Genomic DNA, 13,753 nt, shown 5'->3' on the forward strand with positions numbered 1-13,753 from the left:
CCACCACACCAGGTTGCCCAAAGCCCCATCCAGCCTGGCCTTGAACACCTCCAGGGATGGGGCATCCACAGCTTCTCTGGGCAGCCTGTACCAGTGCCTCACCACCTCCTGAGTGAAGAATTTCCTCCAACCATCTAATCTAAGTCTCCCCTCTTTTAGTTTAAAGCCATTCCCACTTGTCTTGTCACTGTCTGCCTGAGCAAAAAGTTTCTCTCCATCTTTTTCGTAAGCCCATTTTAAGTACTGAAAAGCTGCACTGAGGTGTCCCCAGAGCCTTCATCTGCAGGCTGAACATCCCCAGCTCTCTCCGCCTTTCTTCACAGGAGAGGTGCTCCAGCCCTCTGATCAGTTCCGTGTCCCTCCTCTGGAGTCGTTCTAACACATCCATGTCCTTATTGTGCTGGGGAGCTCAGACCTGGATTCAGCTCTTCATGTGGGGTCTTCAGTGGGCAGAGCAGACGGGCACAATCCCCACCCTATGCCTTCTGGCCACTCTGTTGATGCAGCCCTGGATGCAGTTGGCCTTTTGGGCTGCAAGGACAAACTGCTGGCTCATGTTGAGCTTTTCATCCACCAGAACCCCCAAGTCCTTCTCTGCAGGGCTGTTCCCAATGAGTTCTTTACCCATATGCTACACTTAGGCTATAGTTAAAGTACATACATACATTAGATGAAGAAATGTCACTGCACAGAGGTCATATAAATTGTGAATAATACAGAGATCTCAAAAATAAGATACTCAAATGTGGATATTATAAAATTTGTGACCAGCGTTTACCTCAGAAACAACTGGGCCTCACAAGTTACTCTAAATACAAGATCTGGGTCACAAGGTAGGAGAATAACTGAATTCCTGCCTGTAACACTCCCTTAAGAATCTGCTACATCTTTGGAATATACTGAAGCCAGTAAATTATGTCTGCATTAGCATTTCTCAGGGAATAAAAACATTTGGAAAGTTTCTAAGTAACAGCATTACTAAAAAGCAATTTTAATTATTAAAAGTTACATTCATATTAAACTTAGACCAAAATGCAGGTTTTGCTAAAATAACACCCATGAAACAGGATTTGGTACCTAGTAATACTGGCCAATCTAATACCTTGATCTCTGTGTCTCTAGAATTTTGACAAGTCCATTTATTGACCTAAAATAGAAAAAAAGCAGAAGTGTAAAAGCAATTGTAATAGACAGATTTTTGACCAACATGACCAACAATTTTTTGAACAATTCGACCACGTAAAGAAGCTTAAGAAAGAGCACCACAACAACTCCAATGCTATTAATAACAAATCAAACAATCTCATAGATATCCCAAAAGGCTTTGCTTTTGTGACTTTTTTATATCTTAAGATTGAACTTCACAAGTTCTAACAACAAAATTAGTGAATATTGTTTTCTTATGCAAGACTCCTGATACACGCTGGAACACATTTTTACTTTTTTTTTTTTTTTTTAAGAGAAAACCATTAATGAAGTAGCAAGGTATTACTCCATTTTAATATTTTCTTTACCAGTTTATTGAGAAAGATGGATGAGCAATCAAAGGCTTGTACCAGTTCAAACCACTGGTTCTTTCATACCCAAGACAATTATTTGGAATATATTCTATAACCCTTTGTATTTGCTAATGAACACATCTACTAAGAGGTTCTCCTCCTCCTACAAATGGTTACTCAGAAAAATGGGAACAGCTGCCCCAAAATAAAAGAAAGTAGACACTTAAGACAAAGGCCTTCCCTTATTAGATAATATCAGATCTTATGCAGGCAAGCTGTTAAGACTGTGGAAGCTCATAAATGTAATGGGCATGACTTCAAAAGTTTCTTTTGCAGTCTCTTTTTCACTGCTGACTAAATGATGTATCAGAATAATCATGAGATCTAATTCCTGGATTAACAGCAAGAACTAACTGTGGTTACATAGTAAAATAACATTTGAACCAGTATAGCATTACAGTTACACCAAAAGTTTCATACCTGATAGATGTTCTGACTTTATTCAATTCTTCCCCTGAAACCAAATCTGTTTTATTGATGATTATAAGATCAGCTAATGCAACCTGCCTATATGTTAAGAAAAAAATAAAAGACACTTGAACAAACAAATTATTTCTGTAAGGCAGAAGCAACATCTCTCCCATGTGAACATAGAAGTATTATATTGTTAGTACAGAAGGGCAAGCATTAATCAAACAAGAACATCATGGAGTATAACTACAACACTATTGACTTCACCTCCATTAACTCCTCTCCTTTGACAGAATTGAGTCTACTAAGCTACAAAGGCTTGATGTAGAAAGGTTAAAAAAGTCATCTACTCCAAAGTGTTTGGTGATTTATGAGCCTAATTCTCTTGCATGTACTCTTCATAAAGTCATATTTGAAGTCCCTGCTTTATGAGGACTGCTATTACTACAATTACATTTATTCATTGTGGCTCCACATTTAATAAACAAAATATTTCTCTATCTCCCATTCTACTTTGACTATCTGACAGATCCTAACATGTCATGCTTTTTTTGCCCCCAGTACAGGTTATTTCCCCATATTTTATGTAAAATTCCATCTCTCTTAAAACATGTATTAGAAGAGTTAAGATGGAACATGAACTCGCTTTTGCTTTCTACCTCATTAAATCAATGTAGATTGGTGTAAAAGAAGCAAAAAGCTTTATAAAAAAAATAATTAAAATAATTAATGACCTTCCATACAGCGCAGTTGCAGACAACAAAAAAAAAAGTCTTTATATCCATACCGAGATGCTTCATTGACAAGGCCATCTGGTTTCTCCTCTGTCAAGTGCTAGACAAACAATTGGATTAAGGATGTTCAAATAACGGTCAAATTCATTTGCACATAAAGCAAGCCAAAAACATTTCAGCCAAGGTATGATTTTCAACAAGAAATAAGGAAGACTGCATCTTGGTTATTTTAATTACTTTTGAAAAGTTTATATATTCATCATTACAGAAGCTTAACATTTCTTTAATGAAAACTTTTTAAAAATTATTTTTAATTAGAATGCCAAAGAGTTAGAAAATTATAGTATAGTATTTATATTTAGTTAACTATATATAGTGTGTGTATATATATATATATACATATACACACATACTATCAGTGTGCTGTTGTTTTGTTTTTGTTTTTGTTTTTTTAAACAAAAAACACAACAAACAAAAACTATTTCCTGATTGTGCACAACCTAAGCAGATCATAACAGGATGACTGGAAGGAAACCTCTCCTCTGACCCTTCGTTTCTAAGCTTCTGTATATTGATTCTATCAAATCAAACATGGTCAGACTTGTTGCCCTGAAAAGGACAGTGCCAGTATCCCAAACGTCTAGACCTGAAAATGGAGAATTATCACTTCAACTTGTCCAACTGTTTGTCCTTGATTTAAAAGAAATGACTATTTCAGGCTGTTGAGTGACAATCCTATTAGAGTGATAGCCCACAATGCCAATTATAACTTCAGTTTCTGTCTGACTGACTGGTCACAAGGTACTATTTGTCTTTTTAATGATGTATTGTTTTTTTGAAGCATGACACCCTTAGATTTCTGCCTATTACCTCAACGCCCCTGCTTGTATTGCTTTCAGAATTCTGTGAATCACAAGAAGCTCCTGAGGTCAAGCTTTGTAACCAGAGAAACTGCAAAAGGTATCAAGTCCGTAATGTAAAGCAGAAGTTATTTGCTTGGCATATAACTCAAAAGTCTGAAGTTCTATCATTCTGGGCAGATGTCAAGATTGTACAGAGCTAATGAAAAATAATATAAGAGTTTTCATTGAGCAAAGTTAGTAATACATAGAAAAGCTGAATTTTTCAATTTTTGGTTTTGTTTTCTGGCATATTACATACAAGTTTAAACATCAAAAATTTGTTTTCCTTAAAAATTAAGTACAGCCCTGTACCACACAAGTCTATTTGATTCAAGCCATTAAGTCAGCATTGCGCAAGGAGAAAGTTAAACACAACATTTTTGCAAGTAATACAACACATCTAAATCAATACAAGGGTGCCCAACTGACAAGTGGAGTGATTTAAAACATTGTGACTTGTTCTAATAGTTGATCTTATTTTAAAATTGGATCCTTTCTGCGATGGCAAGCTTGCTCTCAGACCCTCCCCTTCATTCTTCCACCATCTCCTTCGCAGAAAACCATGCAGAACACATTGTCTTACATTCACTGAGCTAGCTGCTAGGGGACTACAAGAGTACCATACTAGTTAGTGCAACATAAATTGGTAAAATGATAGGTCTGCACCCTTTTGCTAAGCCAGCTACTGGATCAGCTCAACTAAAACAAGAAACCAAATAGCATGAACAAAATAAATCCTTAGAAAGGAGGGATCATTTCCTTATTTTTAACTTTCTTCTTCAGTTTTCTCAGTTTCTTGCAGCCATTGTTAAAATACAAAATAGAGACACCAAAAACACTAGCAGAGCATGATGGTATTTTTATATCATAGGGGCATCTTTTCTCACAATCATTTTCTTTTTGAATCCTACAAAATCAATACCTAATCAAAGTTGTCACTGCTTAAGTTAATAAATTACAAATATAACCAGCTGTTAATGAATAAGGTAAACTATTTGTATTAATCGTAATTTCCGCTCTTACTCAGCCTCACTCTATAGGTCTGTAGGTTCTACATAGGTTCTATCTGATAGGGTGCCTCATCATCAGGCTCTCCAATTTCTCCTCCCCAAAGTTGCAATTATGCTAGCACCTTTCCCCAGTTTACAGCCTTAACTCACTTGTTACCACAGTAGTATCAGAGTTCTACTCTTACCCCTCTACCTTCAGGTAACTTGGACCGATGGTGCTCTGTAAGCCAAATTTCTCCCACTGCTTTCACAATAATACAGAAGTATATTTGGAATACAACCAAGATACCTGGGTGAAATGACATAACCTATAAGGAACTAAATATTTAGCAACCTGACAAGACTCAGTAGACACGTTGCTGCACTTGCAGGTAAGGACCCGGGAACTACTTGTGTATTGGTACTTTCTTATTCCCATTCAAAATACAGCACTAAATATAACTGGTGATTACTTATAGTAACTGAAATATATCCTCATCCATTGTAAGAATTAAAGCAATTGTTAAAAATTAATTTGTCAAAATGAACAATATTGCAATAGCTTTTTTAACATTGCAATTTTTTTCAAATATGTAACAAAGCCAGTATCTTACCTGCAGTCCATGCTTTGCATCAACGACAGATATAATGCCTAAAAGAGAATATCAAAATGGAGTAAAACCATTAGCCGTTTTCAGCAAATTTAACAATTTGTTAGCTTCATGTACAACTAGTAGAGTGACAGTAAATGACAGTATCATCACACTTAAAATTGCTCACAATACTTTCAGTGCTTCCAGTGCATCTCAACATTAGACTTGACACTTGTGTTGTGTTTCGTTTGTTTTTTTTGTGTTTGTTTGTTTTGTTTGTTTTTTTGTTTTTTTTGTTTTTTTTTTTTAAAGTCTACTAAGCCAGGTAAGAGAAATTCATACCAGACGGATGCCCCTCCTTCTGCTTCCAGGCCAAAGCAAATTGGCAGAGAGATACTTCCACAGATCATTAAAATAAATTAAGGGGACTGACTGAAGTACACAGTTATTTTAAGTGACCAGGAATCTGCAGTTGTCTAGCAGAAACTTTGGAAGCTGTTTCCTACACAACTGAACCATTCCTTGACTAGCTGGCTGCTTCACAGCCTAACCAAATTGGTTCAGGGACTTTTTTTTAATCCAAAATCTAAAAGTTTTTTTCTAGCTAAAAACAACAACATTCAACATGCTCTTTAACTACTGACAGTTTGTATTACAGTAAACTCAGATATTTAATAGAACACAGCAAATGTTAAAGTAAACAAGAGTACAAAAGGCAAAAACAACACAGAAGACAAATAATGAAACATTGAATAAAAATAATAGAAACTGAATAGAAACCGTAATATCACTCCTAAATAATGTTTAATTACATTTAACTAATGAGGTGTTTTCTTTTTGATTTATTCCCCCTGGTATCAAAATCAAGATCTCTCGTTATCTGATCCCTCTGCAAAACATACACAACTTTTGCTGGCTTTAGTGAACTAAAACAGCTCATCAAGTATACAAGTATCAGAGCAAGAAAATGGGTCTTTGTTGTTAAATCTGTGGATGTGAGAACCAAAACTATGTCTTTCAAACATCTTCTGAAATCTTGCCTTAAATTATAAGAATACATTACACTAAACACAGGTACAAGTTTGCGCTGCTTACCATCAAGATAAATGTCACTTCCCAGCTCAGAATCAACCCAGAACATGGAGGCCACAGCTCCTAAGAAATACAGTAAATTTAGCTGCAAAATTAACATTAATAGTACTGTATTTAAAATTCTTCTCTTCCAAATTCAGATAGCATCATAGAGGTCAAGTACTCAACCACCACATGTTTTATCTATCAGCTGCTACATTATGTTTGTGTGCAAATCAACAGCTACGACTAAGAAAAGCTTTAAAAACCCCACACAGATGCACGTTAAGTTGTCTGAACTAGCTTAGTACCTCAGTAGTATTAACCCAGTGCCATTACTGTACTCATTGCATGGCTCCCTCATTTTTAAAGTTTTCAGCGCTACTCCCTTCACCCATTGTCACCCATGGTCACCGTCCACACATTTTATAGAAAAAAAAGAGGGGCATTTAAGAGATAAAACAGTTAAAGGAAAATGGTATTGGGACGTGTGGGAGAAATCAGCTCCCTCCCAGGGATCTTTTCCGCTTCAGCAGCTTTTCTGAACTGTTCTATGCAGCTTCTTTCATCAAAAATCAACAGTATGAAGAAAGTCAAGAATAACTGAAGACAGAGAAGAATGCTTTCCTTATCTCTGATCTGCACAGGAAAACCTCTGGCCTAAAATATTTTAGGATTAATCAGGTTAACAAATCTCTAATGTAGGTTCAAATTGCAGACAGGTATTATGCTGGAGGTTTAACAGTGTAAATCATGACTGACCCATCTGTCAAGGCCATGCCTGGCCTTCTTTTCTAATGAGCATTTTATCTGTCGAACAGGGCAGTGCACTGCATGCCATTTACCTCAACTCTAGCGAAATTATGAATGCTGTATTCTAAGACATTCTTGTAAACACGATGCAGCATTACCAACCTAAGCAGAAACACAACTAGACAAAACTGGTTGGCCAGCAAGATCTGAAGGCTGCAGTTAATGGGTCACATCCTATTTGGAAGCCAGTATAAGCAGGGTATTGCAGGGGTCTATCCTTGCACCTGTCCTTTTTCTAACCTCTTTAGCAGCAGTCCAGAGAAGGAGATAGAGGACATGCCTGCCAAGCTCATATAGAACATCAAACTGGGAAATGAAAAGTTGCTTAAGGGTAGCCCTACCACTTAAGGGTAGGGCTGCCTTTCAGAGGGGCAGTCAGAAAGGAAAGGGCAATCGGAACCTGATGAAATTCAGCAAGAAGAAAGGTCAAGCCACACACTCAGGAAAAGCCTGCCCCTTGCAACAATACAGGCTAGGGAGCTGGTCTATGGAAATGACCCTTGGCATCGTGGTCAGCAGAAGCTGTGCCATCAGTATGCCATGGGAATAAAGAAGGCCAACAGCATCCCAAGCTGTTGGAACAGGAGCATAGCTGAGGCAGGTCATTTTCCTCGATTTAGCATTTTTAAGACCATACCTGGATAGCAATTCCAGCACAGGGATCCCATGTACACAAAAAATGTCAATAGACGTGTATGAGTTCAGCATACGATCACAGGAATAAGGGGTTCAGACCACATATACCAGAAGTACGCTTCACCATGAAAAGGCAGGCACAGAACAGGTTGACTGGAGTTGTTCTATCACTACCATTCTCTGACTGAAAACCCTGCAACCTGATCTTATATCTTACCCTGCTTTGAGCAGGAAGTTGGACTAAAGACTTTCCAGCATCCTTTCCAACCTGAAATAGTCTGTGATTGTGTAATTTTAACATTTCTTTATAATGTAAAACAGAACATACTAAGCTGATAAGCCTAGAGGAAAAAGAATCCAAAAGTATTTGAACCATTGTGGTCACATTCTATCACGGATTTAGAAATTTGTGACCTGCAACCTGTGTAATATATATGGCCCAAGAACACGCTACTCCTTGCTTTCTGCTAAAAAGACGCTGTGAAATACATTCTAGCAACTGTAGGATGTGCTGCATATTTACAAAAAAAATCACAAGTTGTCATGAAACAAACCAATTTAGCATGTATCAGTGCTACAACATGAAAGACAGAAGGAGCTAACAGCAGTGACAGTACTCGTATTTTTCAATTATCAGACTCTTCTTTACTGACAGACTGTCTAAGCAAATAAATCACAGAAGAAAACAATAACTGAACTTATTCTAATGCCTAGAGCTGTCCAGCTGAACTGACAAGATGCAGTCCTCCAAACATTACTCTGTAACACCACCAAATACCTGTCAATCGTTTACAGGACTTACTCATGCAGGCTATAGCAAAGGCCACAAGATCTAATGGTTTTCTGGTATCTATTGATTTTTTCCAAAAAGCTTAATAGTTTTCCAATTTGACTCAAATAGGATGTGTGAGTAACAGAGGCCAAATCAATGTCCTTCCTTCAAAAAAAAAAAAAAATTACTTTACTATGACAACTATTTAGCTTTGAGCTGGAAAGTGTCAATCTACTAAACGGGAAACAACTGAACTGCCAGTAAGTTTCCTCCACTCTCAATCAACGACACATTTTTAATTGGTATGGCTCAGAGACAACCGTTTAGACAGTTATTACTAACATGAACTCCAGTTGAAACACCTTTTTATAATAAATATCACTAAACAGTACACAAGGAATTTGTAAGATCTATTACTGCCTTCTGTACACCAAACCAATGTATAAGTTTACTTATAAATGTACTGTTTGGCAGTACTTCACAGAATACAAGGCTTATGACAACCCATGTAACACTAAACTAGATGATCTACTAATCTATACTTCGAAAGGAGAAACACAGGTCAGAAAAGACTACTGAAAGCTAGCTCTTCTCCAAGCCTTACCAGTTATTTTGTTGAAAGACATATATTCTAACTGGATTTCTGTTAGGCTTTAGAGTCAATCTAAAAGTTAAAAGTTTAAAAACAACAACAAAAAACACCACAACCTCTTGGTGCACCAATTCCCTTCACCAGTTCAGTTTCAGTCTATACAGCAACCAAAGCATGTGACTGATGAGTCACCACTTTATAATACATTCTGAATGGTGAACTGACTGGTGAGCAAACGAACACTTCATAAAAACAGGATAATTATAATGGTTATGAAAAACAAGCATAATGCGAACTACCTGGATCTGCCAAACCAGTTGTTTCTAACAATATATAGTCAAATTTTCCTCTCTTTTGCATGAGGTTCTCAATAGCCTTCACACCATTGTCCCTATAAGAAGAAACAATTAAACCTGAGAACAGAGAATACAAGTAAAACATATATAGACATGTTTTATGTAAACATATTTATCTTCTGATGCAGAACACAGTAACAGTATCATCGAAGCAAAGGTCTGAGTCAGGACTAACAGACTACACTTAAAATTCAGTCATCAAGATGCTGTTCCACTATCAGGTAAATAGCAGTTTTCTGTTTTGTTTTAGTCTGAAAATACTATTTGCCAACTCCCAAGGGCGTAACAATGGTCATTTAAATGAATATTCATTTTCAAACACTGAAATAACTGTAAAGCACAGCTGTATGAATGTATAACTTTTTTTATTTGTAAACTGAGATTTTAAAAAGAAGGGGGGGCAGTGGAGATCGATCAATGTTCTCCTGTCTTTCTCTATCACATATAGCAAAATCAAGATGTGTAACTGAATCAGCTGATGAAGTCAAAACATACGGTATTTTACATAGGAAACCAATGTATATAAAAAAAAAGTAGTAATGGCAGCATTCTTTACATCCCGCCATACAACACAGTACAACAGGATCTTTGTTTTCCCCTTACTATCCCATTTTTAAGACCAGTTCTTCAAATTTTCTGGGTAAATAAATTTATAAGAAAGGCGATGGTTTATCAAAAACAATCCAGCATTCAAATGAACATGGGAACAAAACAGAACAAAACCAAATGCACTATTACTTTTCAACATAACTATCAGTTTACAATTCAGAATATCACATTTCATTAGGCCACCAAGCTCACCCTCTACCCTTTCTGAGGAACAAAACATTCAAGTGTTAATCAAGATAGAGTAAGAAACACCATGTAAGGATTTGAACTGGAAATTAGTTCACCTGAGTCCTAGTTACAGCCTTCCTGTTTAATAGCATGTACTAGTAACAGAAGACTGAGAGCTCCTTACCCTACAATACCCAATTGGTGTTTATATCAACGCATTTCTAAAATACATTTCTACCTATCAAATTCCAGTTCTCATTTTAACTGACAAAAAGAGGTCACAATCAACACTACCATCAGTTCTGTGAATCTAGACCTCGGTCTCCTCAATTCCCCAAAAACCCGCTGTAAGAACTCGCGTAACAGTCCTTCCTTACTTTACTGAACAGCACAGGCAGCCATTTCTGAGCTCCAGCCATTCTTCATAGAGTTCTCCCCCTTGACTGATTGCCAGGGATTTCTCCAATGCGCTGCCTGGAAAAAGAGGAAGTACTGTAATTTGAATCCAAAAATCTGTGAAAGAATGCCTGCAAAGGAGATATGAAAGAATCAGGTTGGCATACATTTCACTCTTAAATTACATTTTGTTTTCAGAGACTGTTTCTAATACACTGTTCGTAAGCCAGTATTTTCCATTTTTTGAGACAGTTAAATAACAAAGTCAGACTGGTTCTACAAACACCAAAACCCAAAGGATAAACATGACAGCACAACTGCAACTAACTTTGCTAAAAGCAAGGGAAAAGGCTATGTTATTTTAGGCTCTATGACTAGAAGTGACATGCATATAGAAAAAACACCGCCACTAAAGAAAAACAACACTACCACAGTGCAAACTGTAAGCAACACTGACCATTATATATAAAAGCTTACCCACCAACAGTTCATTTTAATTTCCATCTGCTTAAGAATGAGAAGGCCAAACGGAGGTACAGCACTTGCAGCAGCATAATATATTCATTTACTTGACTTCAAGGAATTGAAGTGATGTACAAAACTGATCAGCACATAGTAATTTTCTATTAATACCAACCAAAACACTTTTTGCCATTTTCTAGGGTGTCATAACAATAATTTCAGCAATGAGATGTTCTTGATTTCTAGCAATATATATTTTACAGGCAGAAATAAATAAAAATAATGTTTCTACAGGTCTACATACCTTCTCCAAACTCATTGAGTATCACGGCAATTTTTTTACTATGTTGCTCTGTCAGTATGTAATTTAAAAGAGTTGTCTTCCCAGCACCTAGAACACAAACATCATTTCTGATATGGTTTTAAAAGTGGCTAAATTTTCAAATTAAAAGCAAATACTACTGCGGGCACACACACATCAGACGAATCTAATCTCTTCTGAAATAAAAGTTTTCAGTCTCACATCCTGCATTCTGTTATAACACCGTAAAAATTAAACTGAAGGAGATTAAACTGAAAAAAGTAAACTGAAGGAGATTAAAAAATTTGAAGGAGACTTCAAAGACTATTAGCTCATTCTATCTGAGCTTAAAAACAAACAAACCAAAAAAACAGAGTCTTCTCTTCACAAAGTGCCAGTGCTCAAGTAATTTACAAGCCCTTACGAGCTGGGCAGCCTTTTCCTAGAAAATTCACGTTTACTGTGTTAACAGAATAGGCATTTATTCTTCTACCTCTCGTTGCTTCTTCTAAGCAGCAGTTTTGTCATCAGTAGTGACTGTGCTCTACGTGCCATGGGACGAGGCACCATTAAGCAACCAGTTCATCCCACAAAAAAAACAGGGGTTTGGTGAGACAACCCTCCTTTGCGTCCTCGGTTTTGTTGGTTTTTTTTGGGGGGGGGAAGAGGACAACGAAGTGCAAAGTTTTAAGACAAGTTTCAGAAGGGGGTGTGCAGTCCCGGTCCTTTACTGCACACACCTTTATGCCGTGTTCCCAATCACCGCGTTGGTTTAAGAGAGGGAAAGCAAAGCTCTGGTTGGCAAAAGGAACCAAAGGAACCGCGACCAACCAACCTAGCACCTCGCTGAGACGTTAAACGAGGTCGCCATTAAGCGGGGACACCCCCACAGGGCGCCGAGCCCGCAGCGCAGCGCCTCACCCAGGTAGCCCGTGATGATCGTCACGGGGATCCTCCTGCCGGCGTCGGGCCCCTCCGAGCCGCCGCCGGCGATGGGCACCAGGGCCGGGCACTCCTCGTCCTCCATCACAGCGCGGCTAATGGCGGCCGCGCCGCTCCCCCTCAGCCCGCCGCCGCCGCCCTCCCCCCGCCATCCTCCTCCTCCTCCTCCTCCTCCCCCACCGCCACGCGCCCGCCTCCCGGCACGGCCCGCCGCGGGCATGCGCTGGCCGCTTGGGCGCACGCGCGTCTGGCTGTAAAGCCTGGTGAGGCAGGCGTTAGTGAGGCGGGTTTTGGTACAAATTAATAAAATGCGTGTCTTAATCGTGTTTGTGTGCTTGTTTACTTCTCTGGGCGGTACACACGCCTTTGAATCCTCTTACGTTTTTACAGGTTAAAACATCCCTGTGATGTGAACGATATTCAATGATATTTCTCTGTAGCTGAATAGTTTGATTTTAGTTCAGTCACAAATGTGTAAAAATCTGATCTAAAAGCGATCAAGTTAGTTACAAGATGCATTAATTTAGCTTGTCCATGCACGTACAATTACTTATTCCAACAGAAATACCTATAACTATGCGATCATTTAAGGTAAAAAGGAAAGCTCAAATGCAAATTATAATGCTCTTGATTTTTTACAGAAATGCAGTGCTTGATTTTTTTTTTTTTATTGTTTGTTTATTTTTGTTCTGCTTGTAGTTAAAATAATTAATGTTGCTCAATACTCTAAATCTTCTGCCTGTTTGATAGAATTTCAGTAAAGGCCTGAGCATGAAAGCCGTGAGTTTAACAAGGTGACAGGCCTAGGTACCTTTAATAAATAAGGATACCTGACAGAAATTAGTTGTGGAGTTTGTGTTGCCTTAATTGTTAAAGACAGTAAATCTCATCCGTTCCTTATATTGTATAAGCATGCAATTTAGGACCAATACAAGACGTGATACATCTGTTTGCAGTCTTGTTTCGGTCAGGTAAATGTTACAGATCCTGTTTTAAAGGAAAAAACTTGCCCGTTTTTCAAAACTCTTTGTTTGCACTCTGAAAGTGAATTCCAATGGCACATGTTTCTGCTGTGCTGAGACTGCTCAGCTTTTCATAGTTCTTCTATTAGGGCATTAATTAACAAAAATTGTAAAGATTTCCACTGTGAGAAAGCTCACAGAAAACAAAAGGAAGAAAATAATCAGAGAGGTATTGGAAACTAGCATGTTAGCACGACAGAACATTAAAAAAGAAAAAAAATGTAATACTGAAATTTCATTTACATGTCAGTAAGACATAGTGGGGAAAAAAGATATGATGAGACCAATGTCCTGGCTCTGCAAGTTGTTCTGCTTTTCATTAGTTCACATGCGCCAGGTCATTACGTTTCTCTAGAACAAAATTACCCAAAATAAATAATGTGGTTTCTGGATTTCCTTTCAAATTTCTTGAAAGTTTACATTCA

At 37.8% G+C, this 13,753-nt stretch overlaps 1 protein-coding gene across 3 annotated transcripts in view; it reads right to left on the reverse strand.

The window, feature by feature from the left end:
* Positions 1-12,468, reverse strand: part of LOC137848552 (zinc-regulated GTPase metalloprotein activator 1A-like) — a 28,882-nt gene extending 16,414 nt beyond the window's left edge. For 2 of the 3 annotated variants that reach the window (XR_011091416.1, XM_068667746.1), the window contains exons 1-9: positions 12,286-12,467; positions 11,368-11,454; positions 10,583-10,679; positions 9,372-9,463; positions 6,284-6,343; positions 5,210-5,247; positions 2,758-2,804; positions 1,980-2,066; positions 1,103-1,147 (exon numbers count right to left, since the gene is read on the reverse strand). Coding sequence is in view for 2 of the 3 variants with exons in the window: in XM_068667746.1 (XP_068523847.1) it covers positions 1,103-1,147; positions 1,980-2,066; positions 2,758-2,804; positions 5,210-5,247; positions 6,284-6,343; positions 9,372-9,463; positions 10,583-10,679; positions 11,368-11,454; positions 12,286-12,391 (659 nt within the window). In the remaining variant the exon portion in view is untranslated. Of the gene's footprint in view, positions 1-1,102; positions 1,148-1,979; positions 2,067-2,757; positions 2,805-5,209; positions 5,248-6,283; positions 6,344-9,371; positions 9,464-10,582; positions 10,680-11,367; positions 11,455-12,285 lie in introns of all 3 variants that reach the window. The other variant, XM_068667747.1, reaches the window with a different exon arrangement.
* Between the last annotated feature and the right edge of the window lie 1,285 nt (positions 12,469-13,753).

This window comes from Anas acuta, chromosome Z (genome assembly GCF_963932015.1).
Source record: "Anas acuta chromosome Z, bAnaAcu1.1, whole genome shotgun sequence".
NCBI lineage: Eukaryota > Metazoa > Chordata > Aves > Anseriformes > Anatidae > Anas > Anas acuta.